The sequence below is a fragment of the Panthera onca genome, chromosome D3, assembly GCF_046562875.1.
Source record: "Panthera onca isolate mPanOnc1 chromosome D3, mPanOnc1 haplotype 2, whole genome shotgun sequence".
NCBI lineage: Eukaryota > Metazoa > Chordata > Mammalia > Carnivora > Felidae > Panthera > Panthera onca.
In genome coordinates this window covers 18284430-18300933 of record NC_138350.1, presented here as the reverse complement: position 1 = coordinate 18300933, position 16504 = coordinate 18284430, and the positions used below count along the sequence as shown (strand labels likewise).

The 16504-nt window shown below is 53.0% G+C and overlaps 1 protein-coding gene across 2 annotated transcripts in view; it reads left to right on the top strand.

The window, feature by feature from the left end:
• Positions 1-16504, top strand: part of BCR (BCR activator of RhoGEF and GTPase) — a 128361-nt gene that overhangs the window by 108166 nt on the left and 3691 nt on the right. The window contains exons 16-21 of one of the 2 annotated variants that reach the window (XM_078435666.2): positions 264-395; positions 12311-12370; positions 13059-13168; positions 14476-14615; positions 15469-15603; positions 16367-16472. In XM_078435666.2, the coding sequence (XP_078291792.1) occupies positions 264-395; positions 12311-12370; positions 13059-13168; positions 14476-14615; positions 15469-15603; positions 16367-16472 (683 nt within the window). Of the gene's footprint in view, positions 1-263; positions 396-6714; positions 8374-12310; positions 12371-13058; positions 13169-14475; positions 14616-15468; positions 15604-16366; positions 16473-16504 lie in introns of those variants that run through there. The other variant, XM_078435667.2, reaches the window with a different exon arrangement.

The following is a 16504-nucleotide window of genomic DNA, read 5'->3' as shown; positions in this document are numbered from 1 at the left end:
GCACCCATGAGCTTCTGATGCAGGGGGAATGGGGACTGCCTTTTGACATACTAGCTTAGGGAGTTTGGATTCAGTGTGAGAGGCATTCTGAGCTTCCAGAAGCATCCAGATTGAGCCACAATGGGATGCTCACAGGGAAGTAGCTTCTGAGGGTCTTTGTCACAGGACTAAAGTAAGCAGGGTCTCAAGTCATGGGTCCTTTTGGGGCAGCAAGGAAGTCATTGGACCTGTTAACAAGGGACTTTCCTTTCTTGGGGCTACAGGAGTTTGAGATCGAGCTGGAAGGCTCCCAGACCTTGAGGATTCTCTGCTATGAAAAGTGTTACAACAAAACAAAGATCACCAAGGAGGACGGCGAGAGCACAGACAGGATCATGGGGAAGGGCCAAGTCCAGGTGAGGCTGCCGCCCTCCTCTGCCCCCTGCAGAGTCCCTCTGCCACCACCGTGTGCCCCACCCCCCCACCTCCGACACAGCTTCGTACACCTGCCCCTGAACCCGCCCACACCCTCCTCCAAATGCTCCAGTTTCTTTCCCCATTTGACCTTCTGGGACACTGAGGTTGCCTGGCTCCACAGGTTGGGAGTGGTTGGGGGAATTCCTGCCCCTCTCTCTGTTTGAGTGCCTGTTATGCCCCATCTTGCCCCCACAGGAAGTTCAGTTTGACTTGTTTTGCAGCGGGGGCCTCAGTTCCTCCATACCCTTAGTTAGCAAAGTCCAAAGGCAAAACGGTGAGGCGGTGCTGTGGGCTGCAGTTAGCAGTTCAGAGACCATCTCAAATTGGAAAAAGCACAAAAATCCTGGAGTCTACCCACCTGACATCTTCTCTATGGCTTCTAGACCCGGCTTCCAGGGGGTGCAACTGCATCCCTAAGCAGGGCAGACACAGCACACACACCCCCCCCCCACCAGAGTTGGCGTAGAAGCCCCCTGATGGGCTAAGAGTAAGTGTCCATACAGGACGAGCAAGGGAACCCCAGGTCCTCAGTGAAAACCATGCAGGCCCTCGGTCCTTCAGAAGCTTGCCTAGCCACTGGAAGCCCACCATCAGCCCTTGTGCTTCTTGGCAGACAGGAGCTGCGCCGCCTGCCTTGTGTTTCTCACGGCCTCACCTGTGCAGTTCTGTGCCCCATCAGGGGAAACCCTGATATACACATTCCTTACAGGGCATCTTACCAGACCCAGCTGAGCAGTTTCCTCCCTGCCCTGCCCTGGAGGTGGGCACTGACTGTTCCACTCCTTTCAGACCCTCAGATCCTTCGACAAAACCTCCAGCAGGAGTGGGCTGGCTGCGCGTTCCAGGTGTCTGTGGGAGAAAGGGGCTCTCCATGAAGCCCCACCTCCCTTCCCTGAGGGCAAGAAGTAAAATTCTTTTTGTGCTGAAATACTAAGCGGTAGGAATGAAGGAGAAGGATGAGTCTCCCCTGAGTAATTGGGGAGGGCCCACATGCATTCATTCAGACCAGCAAGTCCTCCCTGAGCAGTGGCTCTGATTCCCTCTGTTTCACCAGGTCCTCAGGACAGTTTTCACGCTGCCTGTTTCCCCACCCTGGAAGCTTATTAGGGAACTCAGTGGCTCAGGGTCTCCAGGGACCCACTCCCACCCCATACCTTGAGACCAGATCTAAAAGTAAAAATGCTCCTCTGACCACCTTATACCTGGCCCCCCCGCCCCCCCCCCCACCACCACCTACCTGCCAGCAGACATCACCCAGCCAGGGGGCAGACACTACCCCCACACAAAGACACAGAGAAAGGAAACTAATGAAGCACCTCCCCACCCCCGCGCCACATCCCATACCTTCCTAGGAGAGCAGGTCCAAGGCTTCAGCTGACCCTACAGACAGGACCTGGGGCTGGACTCTCCTAAGGTGGGCAGTAAGACCAGCCTGGGGCAATACTCCAGCGAGTCCACTGAAGTGTGGGGTGCATGTTGGGGGGATCAGTGGGGCAGCCTTGCCCAGCATAGGGAAAGCAGGATTCTTGGCCCCTCTCAGAAGATGTAACTGGGGCAGAGGGGGTCCCAAACAGACCAGGTTTGCCACTCACTGCTGATAAAATCCAAAGGCACAGAGAGGAGTGGTGGTGAAATAGGGAATTTATTTCAGAGAGGCCAACACTGGGAAGACAGGACTAGAATCCCAAAGACTGTCTCCAACGTGCCAAAAATGCTTCCAGGTTCATATGAGATAAGTGTGGGACAAAGGTCGGTGGGCGTATGCAGGTGGGCAGTGATGGTCAGGTGAAGCATTGTCTTGGGGTCAGTCATGTCGTGTCTTGCTGACATCAGGATAGTCCTTATTACTTGAGGGGTAGCTTCAGTTCTCAGGGGATGCTTTGCTTGCTAATTCTTTTGCCGTAGTTAAGAGATGAGCTGGAAAGAACTTCATCAGTGAGGAAGTACGGACTGAGATCGTAATGGAGGTAGTTGAAATCCTCTTTCAATGGGCAGAGTCTGTGTAGGCCAGCTCCTAGTCCAGGGGCACTCAGTGGATGTCTTGGACCTGAGTCCTACCTGTGACTTAGATGCTAAGGGAGAAGGAGATGGTTCCTCCTTGCTTCCCATGAGCCTGGCACACCATTGAGCCAGTTGTAGGGTCTTGGTGGCAAAAGACTTCTGGGTGGAAGAAGCAGAAATGAAAGCCAGTGCTCTTCAGTTGTTCCACTCTTAGGGTCCTATCCAAGGATCTTTGACGAGCCAGGTACCTTCCCCAACCAGGGTCACCCCCATGAGCTCAGCATGCGTCGCATCGTGACCGATACGTACACCCACTGCAAAGTTGGGGTGATGCTTGGGAATGGCTCGCATGCCCAATGCAGACATTCACCACTCTGCAGCCCCCCAGTGTCCTTGAGACATTGACCCCCCAGTGTCCTTGAGATCCAACTCTGTATTTCCACATAGATTGCGTTCACCTTCTTGGCTTTACGGAGAATCCCATGGATTGAATCAACCACATCGTTGAGCCATTCTGCTCTTAATGGACACTAAGTTTTCCAGATTTCGCTATTCTGTGAGCATGCTGGTGCTGGACATCTTTGAAAACTGACATGTTTTGGCATTACTGGGCAACAGTCACAGCTTGGGCTCTGCTCTGCTGCTTCACAACTAATGTGTTCCTCTTTCTACCCCTCCCTTCTCCCTTTCCATGCTTGCATCTGTTCCAGCCTGGGCATCCCTTCTCCACACCCAGCCCTGACCCCCATCTTGCAGAGCCCAATGGCAATCTGAGGATGCAGACAGGCTGGGTGTCTGGCCCCTTTTTTCAGCCCATTACACAAGGCTAAAGGAGGCTCAGATTCCACCAACCTTTGACTCAAATCATCCAAATTCTCCAATAGGTGACTCCTTCCAATAATCCAGGAGGCAGTGAGATTTGAACCAGAGCCTCTGAGCACTGGTGGGTAACTGGGGGGTCTCAGTGGAAGAGAGAAAAGAACAGATACTTGTCCTCTTCTTTTATTGTATTGAGACCTCTTTGGAAACCCTTTGCCACATTACTGCCGGATATAAACAAAATATTCCTCCGTGCACATAACCTGTGCTCTCAAACACTCTCGGACACACGGACGTGTCAGATGAGCACCCTGTCCTGTCCCAGGGAAGAAGACAGCAAGTGGTGTTATGGGGGCTGGCTTGGGGCATCTCTCCAAACTCTGGCTGTTCTCTGCCCCTTTCCGCCATCTAGCCCGTCTGCGTTTCCCCTCACAGGTGCTTTGAGAGGTGCTCCTCAGCAAATAATCTCCCTTGCTTTTCCTTCAGTAGGACAAGATGGGACAGGAGTAGAGGACATGGACTGTATTTAAAAAGAAAAAAAATTACAACCTCATTAGAACAGAAAGGTGAACAATATTCAGCGGGATACAGGTATAGGGACCACTGCAGGGGGGTTTTGCAGCAGGGGAGAGAGATGGACCCCCAACTCTGACTATAACAAGGGAAGGGGGAATTTATAGACAAGGAGCAGGGTGTGGGGTGGTGGGGGGGGCGGTCATCGATTGGAAGTTACTAAAAGGAAACATCAGGGGTAAGGGAGATTCTGGCTAAACCTACCTAATGGGCAGGCCAGGGCAATCAGATGTTACTGGGGGCTGGGGCAGGGGGAAGAAATGAGGAATCTGGTTAGACGTTGAGGGTAATCCACTATTAAGGATATCGAGGCAGGGTTTTTGCTAAAATTGGGCTCTTAGGGAAATTCCCAAGAATGAGGTCTATTGGAAAACAACTCAGAGGAGCCCGACTGGTTTGGTCAAGGGGAGACTCTGTCCACTTCCTCAGCCCCAGTGTGCCTCCTGTGACCTGGGGCAATTCATCACTGCCTGTATAAACTTGTTTCCTCAATGTAAACTTTACTCGGGGGCCACGAAGCCGGATGTGGAGGCCTTCAGTGTCAGCTGCCACTGTTATTATTACTCATTGTCGTCACTGTTAGTGGAGAAGGCGGGCTCTGGCTCCACTCCTTCGTCTGTGTCTGCTTCGGTGGAAGAGATGAGTGAATGGAAAGCCTGGCCGCTGAGCAATCATTAGCCAGGAAGGAATCCCAGCATAACCCAAGGTCCGTTTGTGACTCACAAAGAGTAGGCAGTGGCCAGCCTGGCCCCTGAGGACCCCCATTCCCGTGGGGAGGGGGGGGCTTGTTTACAAACCCAGGATCCCCAATACGAGTAGGAAGGAAGTCAGAGGAAGAGCGGTGATGACGCCCTGTGACCCTAGCCAGGCCTCTTTCTGCCTCCCCCAACCCCCACAGACATTGTTTTCTGTGTGGGGCACCCTTAGGGGAGGGTATTCGTGACTCTAGGGGGGGACAGCCTTCCTGAGTGGGGGCTTTTCCCAATAATACCAGGCACCTTCCGAGTATGCCATGTGGGACAGACACGTAGCCCTGTCCATCCTGTTGCTGGGGTAGGGGAGGTGGGAATAGCATGGCCTTCTCCTGCAGGTGCCTTCCACCCCCACCTGCCACATGCTCTTTGGCTCGTAAGTTTAGTGGAAAGCCCTTCCTGTGAGGTGGAGAAGGTGCAGCACCCTGGGAGTATCTGAGGGGGCCCAGGAGAAGCCCACAGCTGGCCAGAAGGGCAGAGGCCAGGCAGGTCCCTCCAAGGGGCCAGGGACAGAAATCAAGTTTCCAGCAAAGCTGCTCACATGCCTGTCTGGGCACATGGTGTCAGAGTCATCTGGGGAGCTAGGGCCTGATTTCCCAGAGCTGGGGTCCTAGATCGGTCTGGTTTTACTGCCTTACATGATGGTGGTGAGCTGAGGGTTCAGGAACCACTGGCCTGAGTCTGAGGTTCCAGCTCTTGCTCTTCAGATGACTTGGCAGATCCCTGCTTCCCCTCCTAAATGATGCAGTCTCCATGAGAGGAGAACGGAGGGCTGAGCCAAAGTCAGCTGCTTAACTGACTGAGCCACCCAGGCACCCTTCTCTTCTCCATTTTCAAATTTTCTGTGTTGTTTGAACCCCCTACCCTATTCCTTCTTAGTGATTAACTTTATATCAAATCCTAGAATATTGTCATCTGCCATTTCTCCTGATATTTTATGTGTCTAGCTGGGCTCACGACTCACGTTCCAATGGGGATGTCAAAGTTGATTTTTTTTTTTTTTTAAACATTTTTTTGTGAGTCTTGGTTGAGACTGGGGCCTCAGATCTCTGGTCTGACCCTTACTTTATTCGAAACTGGTACTTAGGGCTGTCTGTATGTGGTTTCCCAAACTTCTCTGCCAGCCTGGGTTGTTTGCCTCACGCGTAGAAACCTGGTTGAATACAGACCGACAGGTCCAACGGTGCCCCTTTCCAGGGGTGCCCTGGCACCCACACTCCAGCCCTCACCAAGACCTCACTGTAAGGTCTGCCCACTCACGGGCAGTATCCTCATTCGACCACCAGTTCTGTGGCACTTGTGCCCCAAGAGCCCACTGAAGTGCCCAGCAACAGCTGTATGAATGTGGAGATGCCACCAACACTTGGACACGCACGTGTGCAGCCACAGCACTGAGTATGCCAACCCGAAACTGGAAAGAAGCTAAGTGCCCATCAGCTGGTGAGTTCATAAGCCAAGTGTGATATATCCGTATGAAATACTATGCAGCCAGAACAAAGGAGGGACATTCTGATACACACTACATGAATGAAACTTGAAGACATAAGTGAAAGAAGCCAGACACAAAGGGATAAGTAATATATGATGACACTTACATGAAGTATCTAAGACTGGCTAATTCCTCAAGACTAAGAGTGGAATAAAAGTTACCAGGGGCCGGAGGAGGGTGGAAATGGGGAGCTACTGTTTCACAGATATGATGTTTGGGATGATGAAAACGTTTTGGAGATAGGTAGTGGTGGTGATTGCACAACATTATGGATGTACTTAATGCCATTGAACTGTGCACTTAAAAATGGTTAATTTTATGTTATATATATTTTACCACCATTTTTTAAAGAGTTAGCATGTCATGGGGTGCTTGGGTGGCTCAGTCAGTTGAGCGTCCGACTTCAGCTCAGGTCATGATCTCACAGTTTGTGGGTTCAATCCTCAGGTTGGGCTCTGCGCTGACAGCTCAGAGACTGGAGCCTGCTTCGGATTCTGTGTCTCCCTCTCTCTCTGCCCTTCCCGCACTCACACTCTGTCTCTCTTTCAAAAATAAATAAAAACATTAAAAAATAATACTAATAAAAATTAAAAAAAAAACAACAAACAGTTAACATGTCCACAGGGTACAGGAATGGACATGGGAGCCCAGACCCAGCCACTTGCCCTTTCATGAAATCCCTCAGCAGAATGACAGTCAGCCCCTGCTCAGTGCAGCATGGTGGAAAAGCCACTTTCAGAAGTCTCTTACAGCCACCCTTTGGAGCCTCGGCACCCTCACCTGTAAGAGGGCAAACGTCTGGCTCTCAGCAGTTCCCAGTGACCAAATGCTCACTCTGTGCCAATATGTACTGCAACACGTGTATATTAAATATGTTTATACTGTATGTCTTATAAACACATGTCTTGGCCCTGAGATACCACAGCGAATGAAATAGACAAAAGCCCTGTCGTCGGGGCTGGTAGGAGAGGCAGACGTCAACCGAAATAAGAGTAAGAGCTGTGGTCAGGTGGGAAGGAGATGGGGTTTGGGGGAGATGTGGTTTTCAGTTCGGTAGTTGGGTACAGCAGGTACTACTACAAGGGTACCGAGAGATCCAGCCTTTCATTACAGGGGATTATCTCAGGGCCATGCACTGTCCACCCACACAGCCATTCACTGTGCCAGGGCCTCCTATTATTGGGGGGAGGAGGGATGCCTTCCTGCGTGGCTGGGGGTGCGGTGCTCAGAGATGAATGAGGTGCAGCCTGCGTTGGGGGTGAGCAAGAGGAGAAACCAATGTCCCCTCTTAAACCATCTTGGAGGGAGCAGGTCCAAAGGGTTTTTTGCATCAGTAACATAAAATGGGTGATGATTGTTTTTAACAAACATCTGAGGAAGATTTTTGGCTGTAGAAGTTACGAACATGTAAAAACATGTGAGCAAATCCTTCTTGTACAGATTTCCCCAAGATTTGTCCTGAAGAAGCATACCACTACCACCGTGGAGAAAGTGTGGCCATGTGACCTGGACCCTCCTTGCTCAACTGAGGTCCAGTTTGGGACCCTATCTTTTTTTCTTTAGCTGGCATACCATAGAATGCATCCATTATAAGTATACAATTCAATCATTTTTGGTAAATTTACAGAGTTGTAGAACAATCACAACAATCCAGATTTAGAATACAGTAAAACCTTGGTTTGCAAGCATAATTCATTCCAGAAACATGCTTGTAACCCAAATCACTTGTATATCAAAGCAAATTTCAAGAACCGTTGGCTCAGTTGTGATCATGTGACATTTGGCATCACGTACTACTCGTGTTGCAAGACATCACTTGTTTATCAAGTTAAAATTTATTAGAAATATTTGCTTGTCTTGTGGAACACTCGCAGAACAAGCTATTTGCAATCCAAGGTTTTACTGTATTTCCATCCCCCAAAATGATTTCCTTATTCCCATTTATAATCACTCACCATTCTTACCCCCAGACCCAGGCCGATCTGCTTTTTGTGTATAGATTTGCCCTTCCTGCATGTTTCATGTAAATGGAATTATTGTATATTTATGTAGTCTTTTGCAACAGGCTTCTTCCCCTTAGCAAGTTTTTGAGCATCCCGCACATCATAGCAAGTACCAGCCCTTCATTCCTCATTATGGCTGAATCATATTCCATTCTGTACATTCATTTACCACGTTTTATTTATCCATTCACCAGTTGATGGACACTGGGTTGTTTCCAGCTCAGGGCTATTACCGTTAACGCTTCTGTGAACGTGGGCACACAAGTCTTTGTGTGAATGGATGTTTTCATTCTTCCCGGGCACACAAGTCTTTGTGTGAATGGATGTTTTCATTCTTCCCGTGTGGAGACCTGGGGGTGGAAATGCTGTGTCGAGCAGCCAAGTTTAGCTTTGTGAGGAGCTGCCCTACTTTTCCAGAGTGGCTGCAGTATTTTATATCCCTAACGGCAGAGTCTGAGGGCTCCTGTTTCTCCACAGCCTAACCAACACTTGTTACCATCTGTCTTTTAGATCATAGATGTCCTGGGCAGTGTTCCTTTATCCTTTTAAGTGATGCTGGAGCCTGGTGGGGATCAGAGAAGGGTAGCAAAGAATTAAAGATGTGGATGCTAGAGCTCAGGAGAACAGATTGTGACAACAAAAGCAGAACCGGGAGACCAAATTTCCCTCCCGGAGAGATTTCTCCGGGCAGCTCTGAGAAGTCCCATTCCAGGGAGTAGCTTCCAGTGCAGACATGGAGCTCAGTAAGGAGCTCTGGGGAAGCCCTGCTGGACCATCCTGGGCAGTGACAGTGGGCACAGGGGGAACTACAGTCTACACGGAGGCTAATGAGGAGGGAATGGGCATTGCCTCCTGCGGACTGTTTAGTCCTGCCTCTCAGGCTCAGGGTAATAATGCCTGGTCCTCAGCAAAGCCACCTGGGCACACGGGGGCAACCATCTACCAGCCCCACTTACCCACTGTTGTTCCTTCGAGGCCCCTGCCTCACCCAACCCCGAGGAGACAAGCAGGAAACCATCCCTTCCTTTTGAGAACACTGAGTGTGAGCAGACACCCCCCACCCACCCAGTCCCTGTCCAGTCCTCCAGCCCCCCTGCAGCAGGCACATTCCTCACTGAGACCTTGAGACCCCGAGGGGCGCCCACAGGCATCAGAAGCACCATTTCCTGGTTCTCTCCACTCTGTCATCTATTTTTCCAAATCCCAGTCCCCAGCTTGTTTACTTCTCTGGTCCTTTAAATAGCCACATGAGAGCGCGTGCCAGCCTTGAATTTCGTTTGGGACTGGACTGCACTGAGCCTTGGGCTTCATCATCGTGTTATTCTTCATGCTCCTTCCGCTCTTCTCGGCACAGTCTGTTCTTTGGAGCTGAGCCAGCATGGGGTCGGTCTTTCCCACTGGAGCTGCCGCGAGTCCTGGGGGCTGGGTGAGGAGCCGCCTGGCAGTGCCATGGCCCAGATCTGCACTCTGGAGGCCAGCTCGTGCCACAGCCTCTGGGGCCAGGTAGCAGTGGGGCTGGACATTGGTGCTGGTGGTGGACGATGGCACTGAACCCCCCCCTCCACTGGGCTGGCCATGCTCTGGGAGGGGGGCCACAGGGTGTTCTCTGCTCGAGTCCAGTCGAGACTGTGCAAGCTGTTATTGGTGTCACTAGCTGGTGTGGTACTGGCTCTGGGGAGGGGGTCTCTAGAACATGTACAGCCATGAGACAGACTGGCCAGGCAGACGTGTGTTACTCAATGTCTCCAAATGCGCCCACAGGAAACCAGCCACTTGAGAAGGAAGTTTGGCTTTTCTGGGCTTTAAAGAAAACTGACACGCTGGAGTTCCCGTAACCAATAGGCTGTTGGTGGGGGGACGGGGGTTTATTTTCCAAACACACACAAAAAAGGAGAATCCAGGGGTGATCGGAAACTTTGACCTTGGTGAGCCAGGCTGCAGGGGTGGGGCTTCCCGAGAAGCGTGGTCAAAAGGCAGTAGAGGCCGGGAGTTTGTCACACTACTGTCCATCTGCGCTTCTGTCTGGACGTGCTCCTGTTAGCCACATCGGCCTCTCAGAACAGCAGGGCCAGGGATGCGAGAGACACCATCTGCCCCCGCCGCCATGCAGGGCCTCCTACGGTACTTCCACCCTAGCCGGGCCAGCCGGAGCCGACTGGCCTCTGCCGAAAAGCACCTGTGTGCTCGGGGCACGGCCATGTGGACCCACATCCGAAACCTCATCTGCAAGGGCAAGGTGGGCAGATGGGGGTGCCATGGTCTCCTGGGTGGGCCGTGTAGGACCAGGGGTCCCTCTGCCTGTTGGCTACATTGAGGAAAGGGATCCAGTGATTACTGTTCCTGGGAGGGAAAGGGAAGGGGATTTCCTGCTGAAGCTGCTTCTGTGTCTCCTTTAAAGAAAACTCCTGGTGGTGGTGTTGAGCTCTCCCTTTCCTTAGGAGCCGGAGGTATGATGTCTATCCCCTTCCTTCCTGAGAAGCCAGGGCACAGGAGTTGAGTGTGATAGTCTGGCAGTATGCCCCCCCCCCCTTACCTTTTCCCACCATACCTTGTCTGGTTGAGAGCGAGTTAGGGCCCTAGCGTCATCCCCCTCCTGCCTCCCCCCGGAGGAGGCTGTTCCCTGAGCTGGATGCCTAGGATTCACTCTAGCAGGGGAGCACTAGTTGGGAGGTTTCCTTTTCTGAGTGGTTTGTGACTGACTGGTCCCTGCTGACAGGCCTTGCCCCTCAGGGTGGGGTCACCATGGCCCAACAGTATGCCCACCCCCAAGAACTTCCAGGGACAGATATGGAGCAAGAACCTGTAACCACACAGCCCCAGGAGGGAGACACTCTGCCACCCTTTGTTTTTCTTTGTCATTGTGTCTGTACATTTCAAATCTTTGGAGATGTTAACCAGTAGGATGGTGAAGGGGAGGTAAGGGGAGCCCACACCCCAGGAGTGCCTGTGACGAGCCTCCATGCCAAGCAGTGCAGGGATAGAGGCTCTGGTTGCACACAGCTGAGAGGTAGCAGCCACTGGACCTTGTTTTCTCACCTGCACAAGGTCCACGTGGCTGTCACCTCTTGGGTCCCTTGCAGTGGATAAACATGGGATGCCTGTCCTGAGCACCCCACTGGACCTGGCACTATGCTCAGTACCGTCGTGTGTGTGTGTACACACAAGTTTGTGTGTGTAGAAATCACGAGACACGGACCCTGCTCTCAAGTGGTTTGCCTAGTTTCAGCCATGCATCATAAGGCCCTGTATGAGGAACGCCAGGTTACATGGTGTCAGACAGTGGCTCCTTAACTTGGCTTTATACCAGAATCACTTAGGGAGGTTTCTAGTTAAGTGAACCCCAGATCCCACCCTGAGCTGTGAGTGCAACTCTGTGAGTAGAACTCAGGGAGCTGTTTTTTCAAACAAGCTCTTCCCAGGTGCTCATTTATCCAGCCCACTGGTGTGAATGTGTGCTCCCCAAAACAGGGAGGATGGAGACCTCATAGATGGGGAGAGCTTGGCCTGAGCACAAAGTTGGGTATGTTACAGCAGCACAAGCTGTCAGGTGAGATGGGGCAGCATGGTCCCGTGGGCCGGCACTCAGACAGTACTCTGTGGGGTAGAAGTCAGAGGGCTGCAGAGGGCCTTCCTCCAGCCCTGTCACTAGCTGTGTGGTTTGGAGCTGGGCTCTGGATCCTTCTGGGCCTGACTCTGAGCCATAGGACTGGCCTGGACTGGAGACCCCCTCCTGCATGGGCTCCTACAATTAAACCACCAGGCACACACAGGGAAAAAACAGTTTCAAACTCTTGGTTGGCACACCTTCTGAAAATTACTATTGAAACGGGGTTTCCCAAAATATTTAAGCTGACAGCTCGGCCTCCACTGAGCTGTGTGTAGCACCTGTGATGGCTGGTGAGGGGGAGCAGGACAGCTGCTGCCATGGACTTGAGCTCCCATCCAGAAGGCACGGAGGGAGGAGCAGGGTACAGGGCCCAGAGCTGTCACCAACTCACACCAGGGGTGAGTCTGGGACACATGAAGCATAGGAGAGCTCTCAGTTTCCAGGGGTTTTCTAGCAGGTCCCCTTTCTGGACCCCTCTCAGGTGCCAGCAGAGGTCCGGCTCCAATTCTGACTTAAGTGTGGAGACATCACAGGCTTGGGCTGCTTGCTGCCTGGCAGGATCTCTGCACAGCCCCCAGGGCACCTAGTAATCATGACTGCTTGCTTTCAGCTGGACCCCCAGGCCCTGCAGGACAGAGACTGGCAGCGGACTGTCATCGCCATGAACGGGGTATGTTGGTACCTACTTTTCCCAGAAGATTAGGGTGGCCCCCATTCCTTCCAAAACAGTCCGAAGGAGGCTAAGCCTGAGCTAGTGTGTGAGGTGGGGCATGGCTGCAGGAGGCAGAGGTGCTGCAAAGCAGAGTCACTATGAACATTTGGTGGCTGGTGTCATAGTCACCAGCCAGGCACTGAGCCTCCCTCCCCAAACAGTGATCCAGTGGTACCACCAAGTTAGGCAGGGCCTCAACCCTGGGGTCTGCCTGTAGAAATGGAGATCCCTGATTAGTTTTCAGTGCCCCAGAAGGATTTAAATCTTTAAAAAAGAAAGAAAAAAGAAACAAAACAATTACCTACCAGGAGAGGTCTGGGCATATATGACAAAATATTACATTTGATAGATAATTCATGGCTTTTTGTTATGTTACTTTCTATGCTTTTCCTCTTGTTAACTATTAAGAAAGAAAGAGAAGCAGTGGGGATTAGGGTGGGGAGCAGTGTCCTGCAAGAGCCAATCTTTAAATCACCCTGACTGTTCCTGGCCCTTGCTGAGTTGGGCCAGGGGGCTGCCCTGTGCTGGGATCTTAGCCCGCTTACCTGGGGAGGGGGATGATTTGCCAAGCCCCCAGGGCCTCTGGGAACTCAGACTGTGAGTCTCAGAAGGGTTAGAGGGCTGTGCTCCCTGCCTCCCCCTGCAGATTGAAGTGAAACTCTCCATCAAGTTCACCAGCAGGGAGTTCAGCTTGAAGAGAATGCCTTCCCGAAAACAGACAGGTGTCTTCGGAGTCAAGATTGCCGTGGTCACCAAGTGAGTGGAGAGGGGTGAGGGCTCATGCATCTCTCATCCTCAGGCACAGAGGGCACCCCGACCCACCCCCGCCGAGCAGGTGTTTCTGAAGGAAAGAGCAGGCAAGGGTCTCCACTCTCTGCGTGGTCCTCTGAGCACAGGATGCCTCTCAGGCCAATGGAGCACTCAGTGTGCTTAGCTGCCTCCTGTGTTTACCTAGAAACTTGTCCTCATCAGTTCAGGAATGTCCTCGCCCCCTCATGCAGGCCGGCGGGCTGGCTCCCACACTACCACTGGAGCAGCACAGAGTCAGGGTCTTCTTCCCTGGCTCTGAATTTGTCACAGTCAGGGTTCCTGTGGCAACCCCAGCCCCTGGGGCACAGGTCACTTGTGAGGAGAAGTTTGTATGCTGGTTTGAGAGCAGTTCTCAGGGACACAGGCCTCTTCCTCCCAGAATCCATTCACTTCCCCTGTTTGGAATCCAGCCGGGCCCCTGACCTCAAAGGCCAGAGCCTGCGTCACATGTCCCCCGGACACCTAATTGTATCCAAACACCACTCCCTGCCCCCAGCTGCACCCCAGCCTTCCCTACAGCTCTCTGGGTGGACCTGGGCTTGAGCAGAGAGGACTGTGTCAGCAGTTACCCCAAATAAGCACCGCTAATGGGGGTGGCTTGGGAAGGAACTTTGCTGAGCTCCCGAATCCAGTTGCTAAACTAGTCTAAAGCTGACCCTCCAAACAGCACATCTCCTATTTTTAGGGTACTCCTACTCTGGGAATTGGGTGTTGTTAAGATGTGAGCAAAAAGTGTTTAGAACCACAGGATTCTGAGTGCTGAGGTTAGGCAGCCCTGTGGGGTTGTTCATCCAGCAATCCAGCAGGTGTTGGAGTGCTGCTATGTACAGGGCTCACCTCTTGCTCAGGCCTGGAGGGGTCAGGGTTCACCTCTCACATAGCAGTCTTGGCAGAGCCAAGCCTGGGTCCAGGACTCCGCAGCCACCTATTAACCCGATGCCTGGAATGTTTTAACTGACTTCCTATGGCTGATAACACCTAAGAAAGCCTCCTGACCTTCCCTAAAGATCACATATAACTCACAGGTCATCTGACTACCTTAGAAAGACCCTAATAAGATCTAAACAATGGTAATCATGAACTCTGAGAGCAAAGGGAAGGCATGCAGCAGGAGGGTCTGTGTACGCCCACACCCGGGGGTCTTCATCACCCCCATCTCTAGGCATCCAGGTGTGCAGACAGTTGATGGGTCCAGCCCCGTGGCCTGAGCCAGGGGCTGCCAGGCACTGAAGGTGCTTCCCCTCACCCTGCAGGAGAGAGAGGTCCAAGGTGCCCTACATCGTGCGCCAGTGCGTGGAGGAGATCGAGCGGCGGGGCATGGAGGAAGTAGGCATCTACCGTGTGTCTGGAGTGGCCACAGACATCCAGGCGCTGAAGGCGGCCTTTGACGTCAGTGAGTGTCGGCCCCACGCGGTGCAGGATGGGGTGTGGTGTGGTGACCTTGCACCCTCCATGGTCAAGGCTCCTGCTGAGTATATTAGGCTCCGTACATTTTCTTCACTTCTTGTCTGATTTTTCCAGTGAAAAGAAGAGGGAGGGGTGAGAGGAGGTTCCGCAGAAGCCTGTTCTCCTGTCTGAGCCACATGTGCATGGCTCTCGTGGAGTTGGCCCAGGGGCTTATGTGGGGCCGCCCCACCTCCCACTGGGGCTTGGCCTGCTTCACAGGGTAGGAAAGAGGTGCCGACCAAAGCTTTGGAGTCAGTGTGGTCTGACTTCTAAGTTGGTGGAACTACCTCAATCCCCAGATGAGGCCACTGAGACCCCAGAGGCTCCTCAGAGTAGAAGGTGGCAGAGCCAGGACATCGTGCCTGGATACTCTTCCCTCCCTGGTTTGTGACACAGAGGGCCAGTGGCCACCTGAGGCCAGAGGGAAGGCACTGGTTTAAACTGTAGAGTGGCACAAATAATCCCGGTATCAGAAGATGCCTGCCGTCAGGTAGTTGCTGCAGAGCGTAGCCACCCAACTCCTGCCCGGGCACCGTGTCTATGATACCTCCACTGGCCTTGACAGCCTCTCGTGGTGGCTCTGCTGCCAGGCCTCCCCTTGCCCAGCAAGGGAGGGGTCGGGAGGACGCCTCCTCTGCCAGAACTGCTGGCATGCTTGGAAGAAGACACAACCTGCTCAAAGGAGGAACCCCAAAAACCATCTGCCTGCTATGGGCTGACTTGCCTGAGGCAGGGAGAGCAGAACCCTACTTGGTCTCCGTGAGTAGGTAGGTCGTGCTTCATCTCCACGCTCCTTCCAGATAACAAGGATGTGTCCGTGATGATGAGTGAGATGGACGTGAACGCCATTGCCGGAACGCTGAAGCTGTATTTCCGTGAGTTGCCGGAGCCCCTCTTCACCGACGAGTTCTACCCCAACTTCGCCGAAGGCATCGGTGAGCATGGGAGGTCTTCCCAGCCCCTCCTGTCCAGTGGTGCTCTGAGGTGGGAGAGATGTCAACAGCAAGGTGAGGGTGAGCTGCACCCCCTCCACCATGGTCCACCTTTGAGCCCAAACTTCACAGTGGCAGTGGACCAAGAACCTAGTTGGTCCTAGAAGGCCTTTGCCTATCCTCAAAGGGCCTCCTGCTGTCCCCATTCCTCCAAGGAGCCCAAAAGGGTGAAAGGGCTGGTACCACTGCGGCACACCGGAGTATGGGGTCCTGGAGGCTCCTTCCTCCTCACTGCAGTGCCCCTCTGCTCCTCTAACCCCAGCTCCTGGTCCCGTCACATAGGGCTTCAAGCCCAACCTGACCCTAGGTCCTCCTGGAGGGTGGTGTCCGAAGTGGGGGTGTGGGGGGACAAGGCAACTGCAGCTTCCACACCCAGCCTCCAGGGCCATTCATTCAGCAGAGGACCCCCAGGGTATGCAGGGTGATGAGGGAACTTCCAGGGCCTTGAAACCTTCCTGCCCTCACTCTTCATGCTTCAGTCCATGCTCAGCTCCTCATGCCTTGGGCTCTTCTGAGCAGAAGGTGGGAATGGCCAGGTCGGCTGGGAGGGCGGTGATGCCTGCCACCTCCTGGCACTGGATCCTCACTGAGGGCCAGTGCTATGTGGGCCAGGACAATGATGGGCCTGGACTGCCCTGAGAGCCCCAGGAGGGGCCTCCAACTTGGTCATGACCCTGAGAATAACACCCCTCCCAACCCCCTGCAGCTCTTTCAGACCCCGTTGCAAAGGAGAGCTGCATGCTTAATTTGCTGCTGTCGCTCCCAGAGGCCAACCTGCTGACCTTCCTCTTCCTTCTGGACCACCTGAAAAGGTAACCCCAGCTCTTCCTCAGGGGCCCCCAGG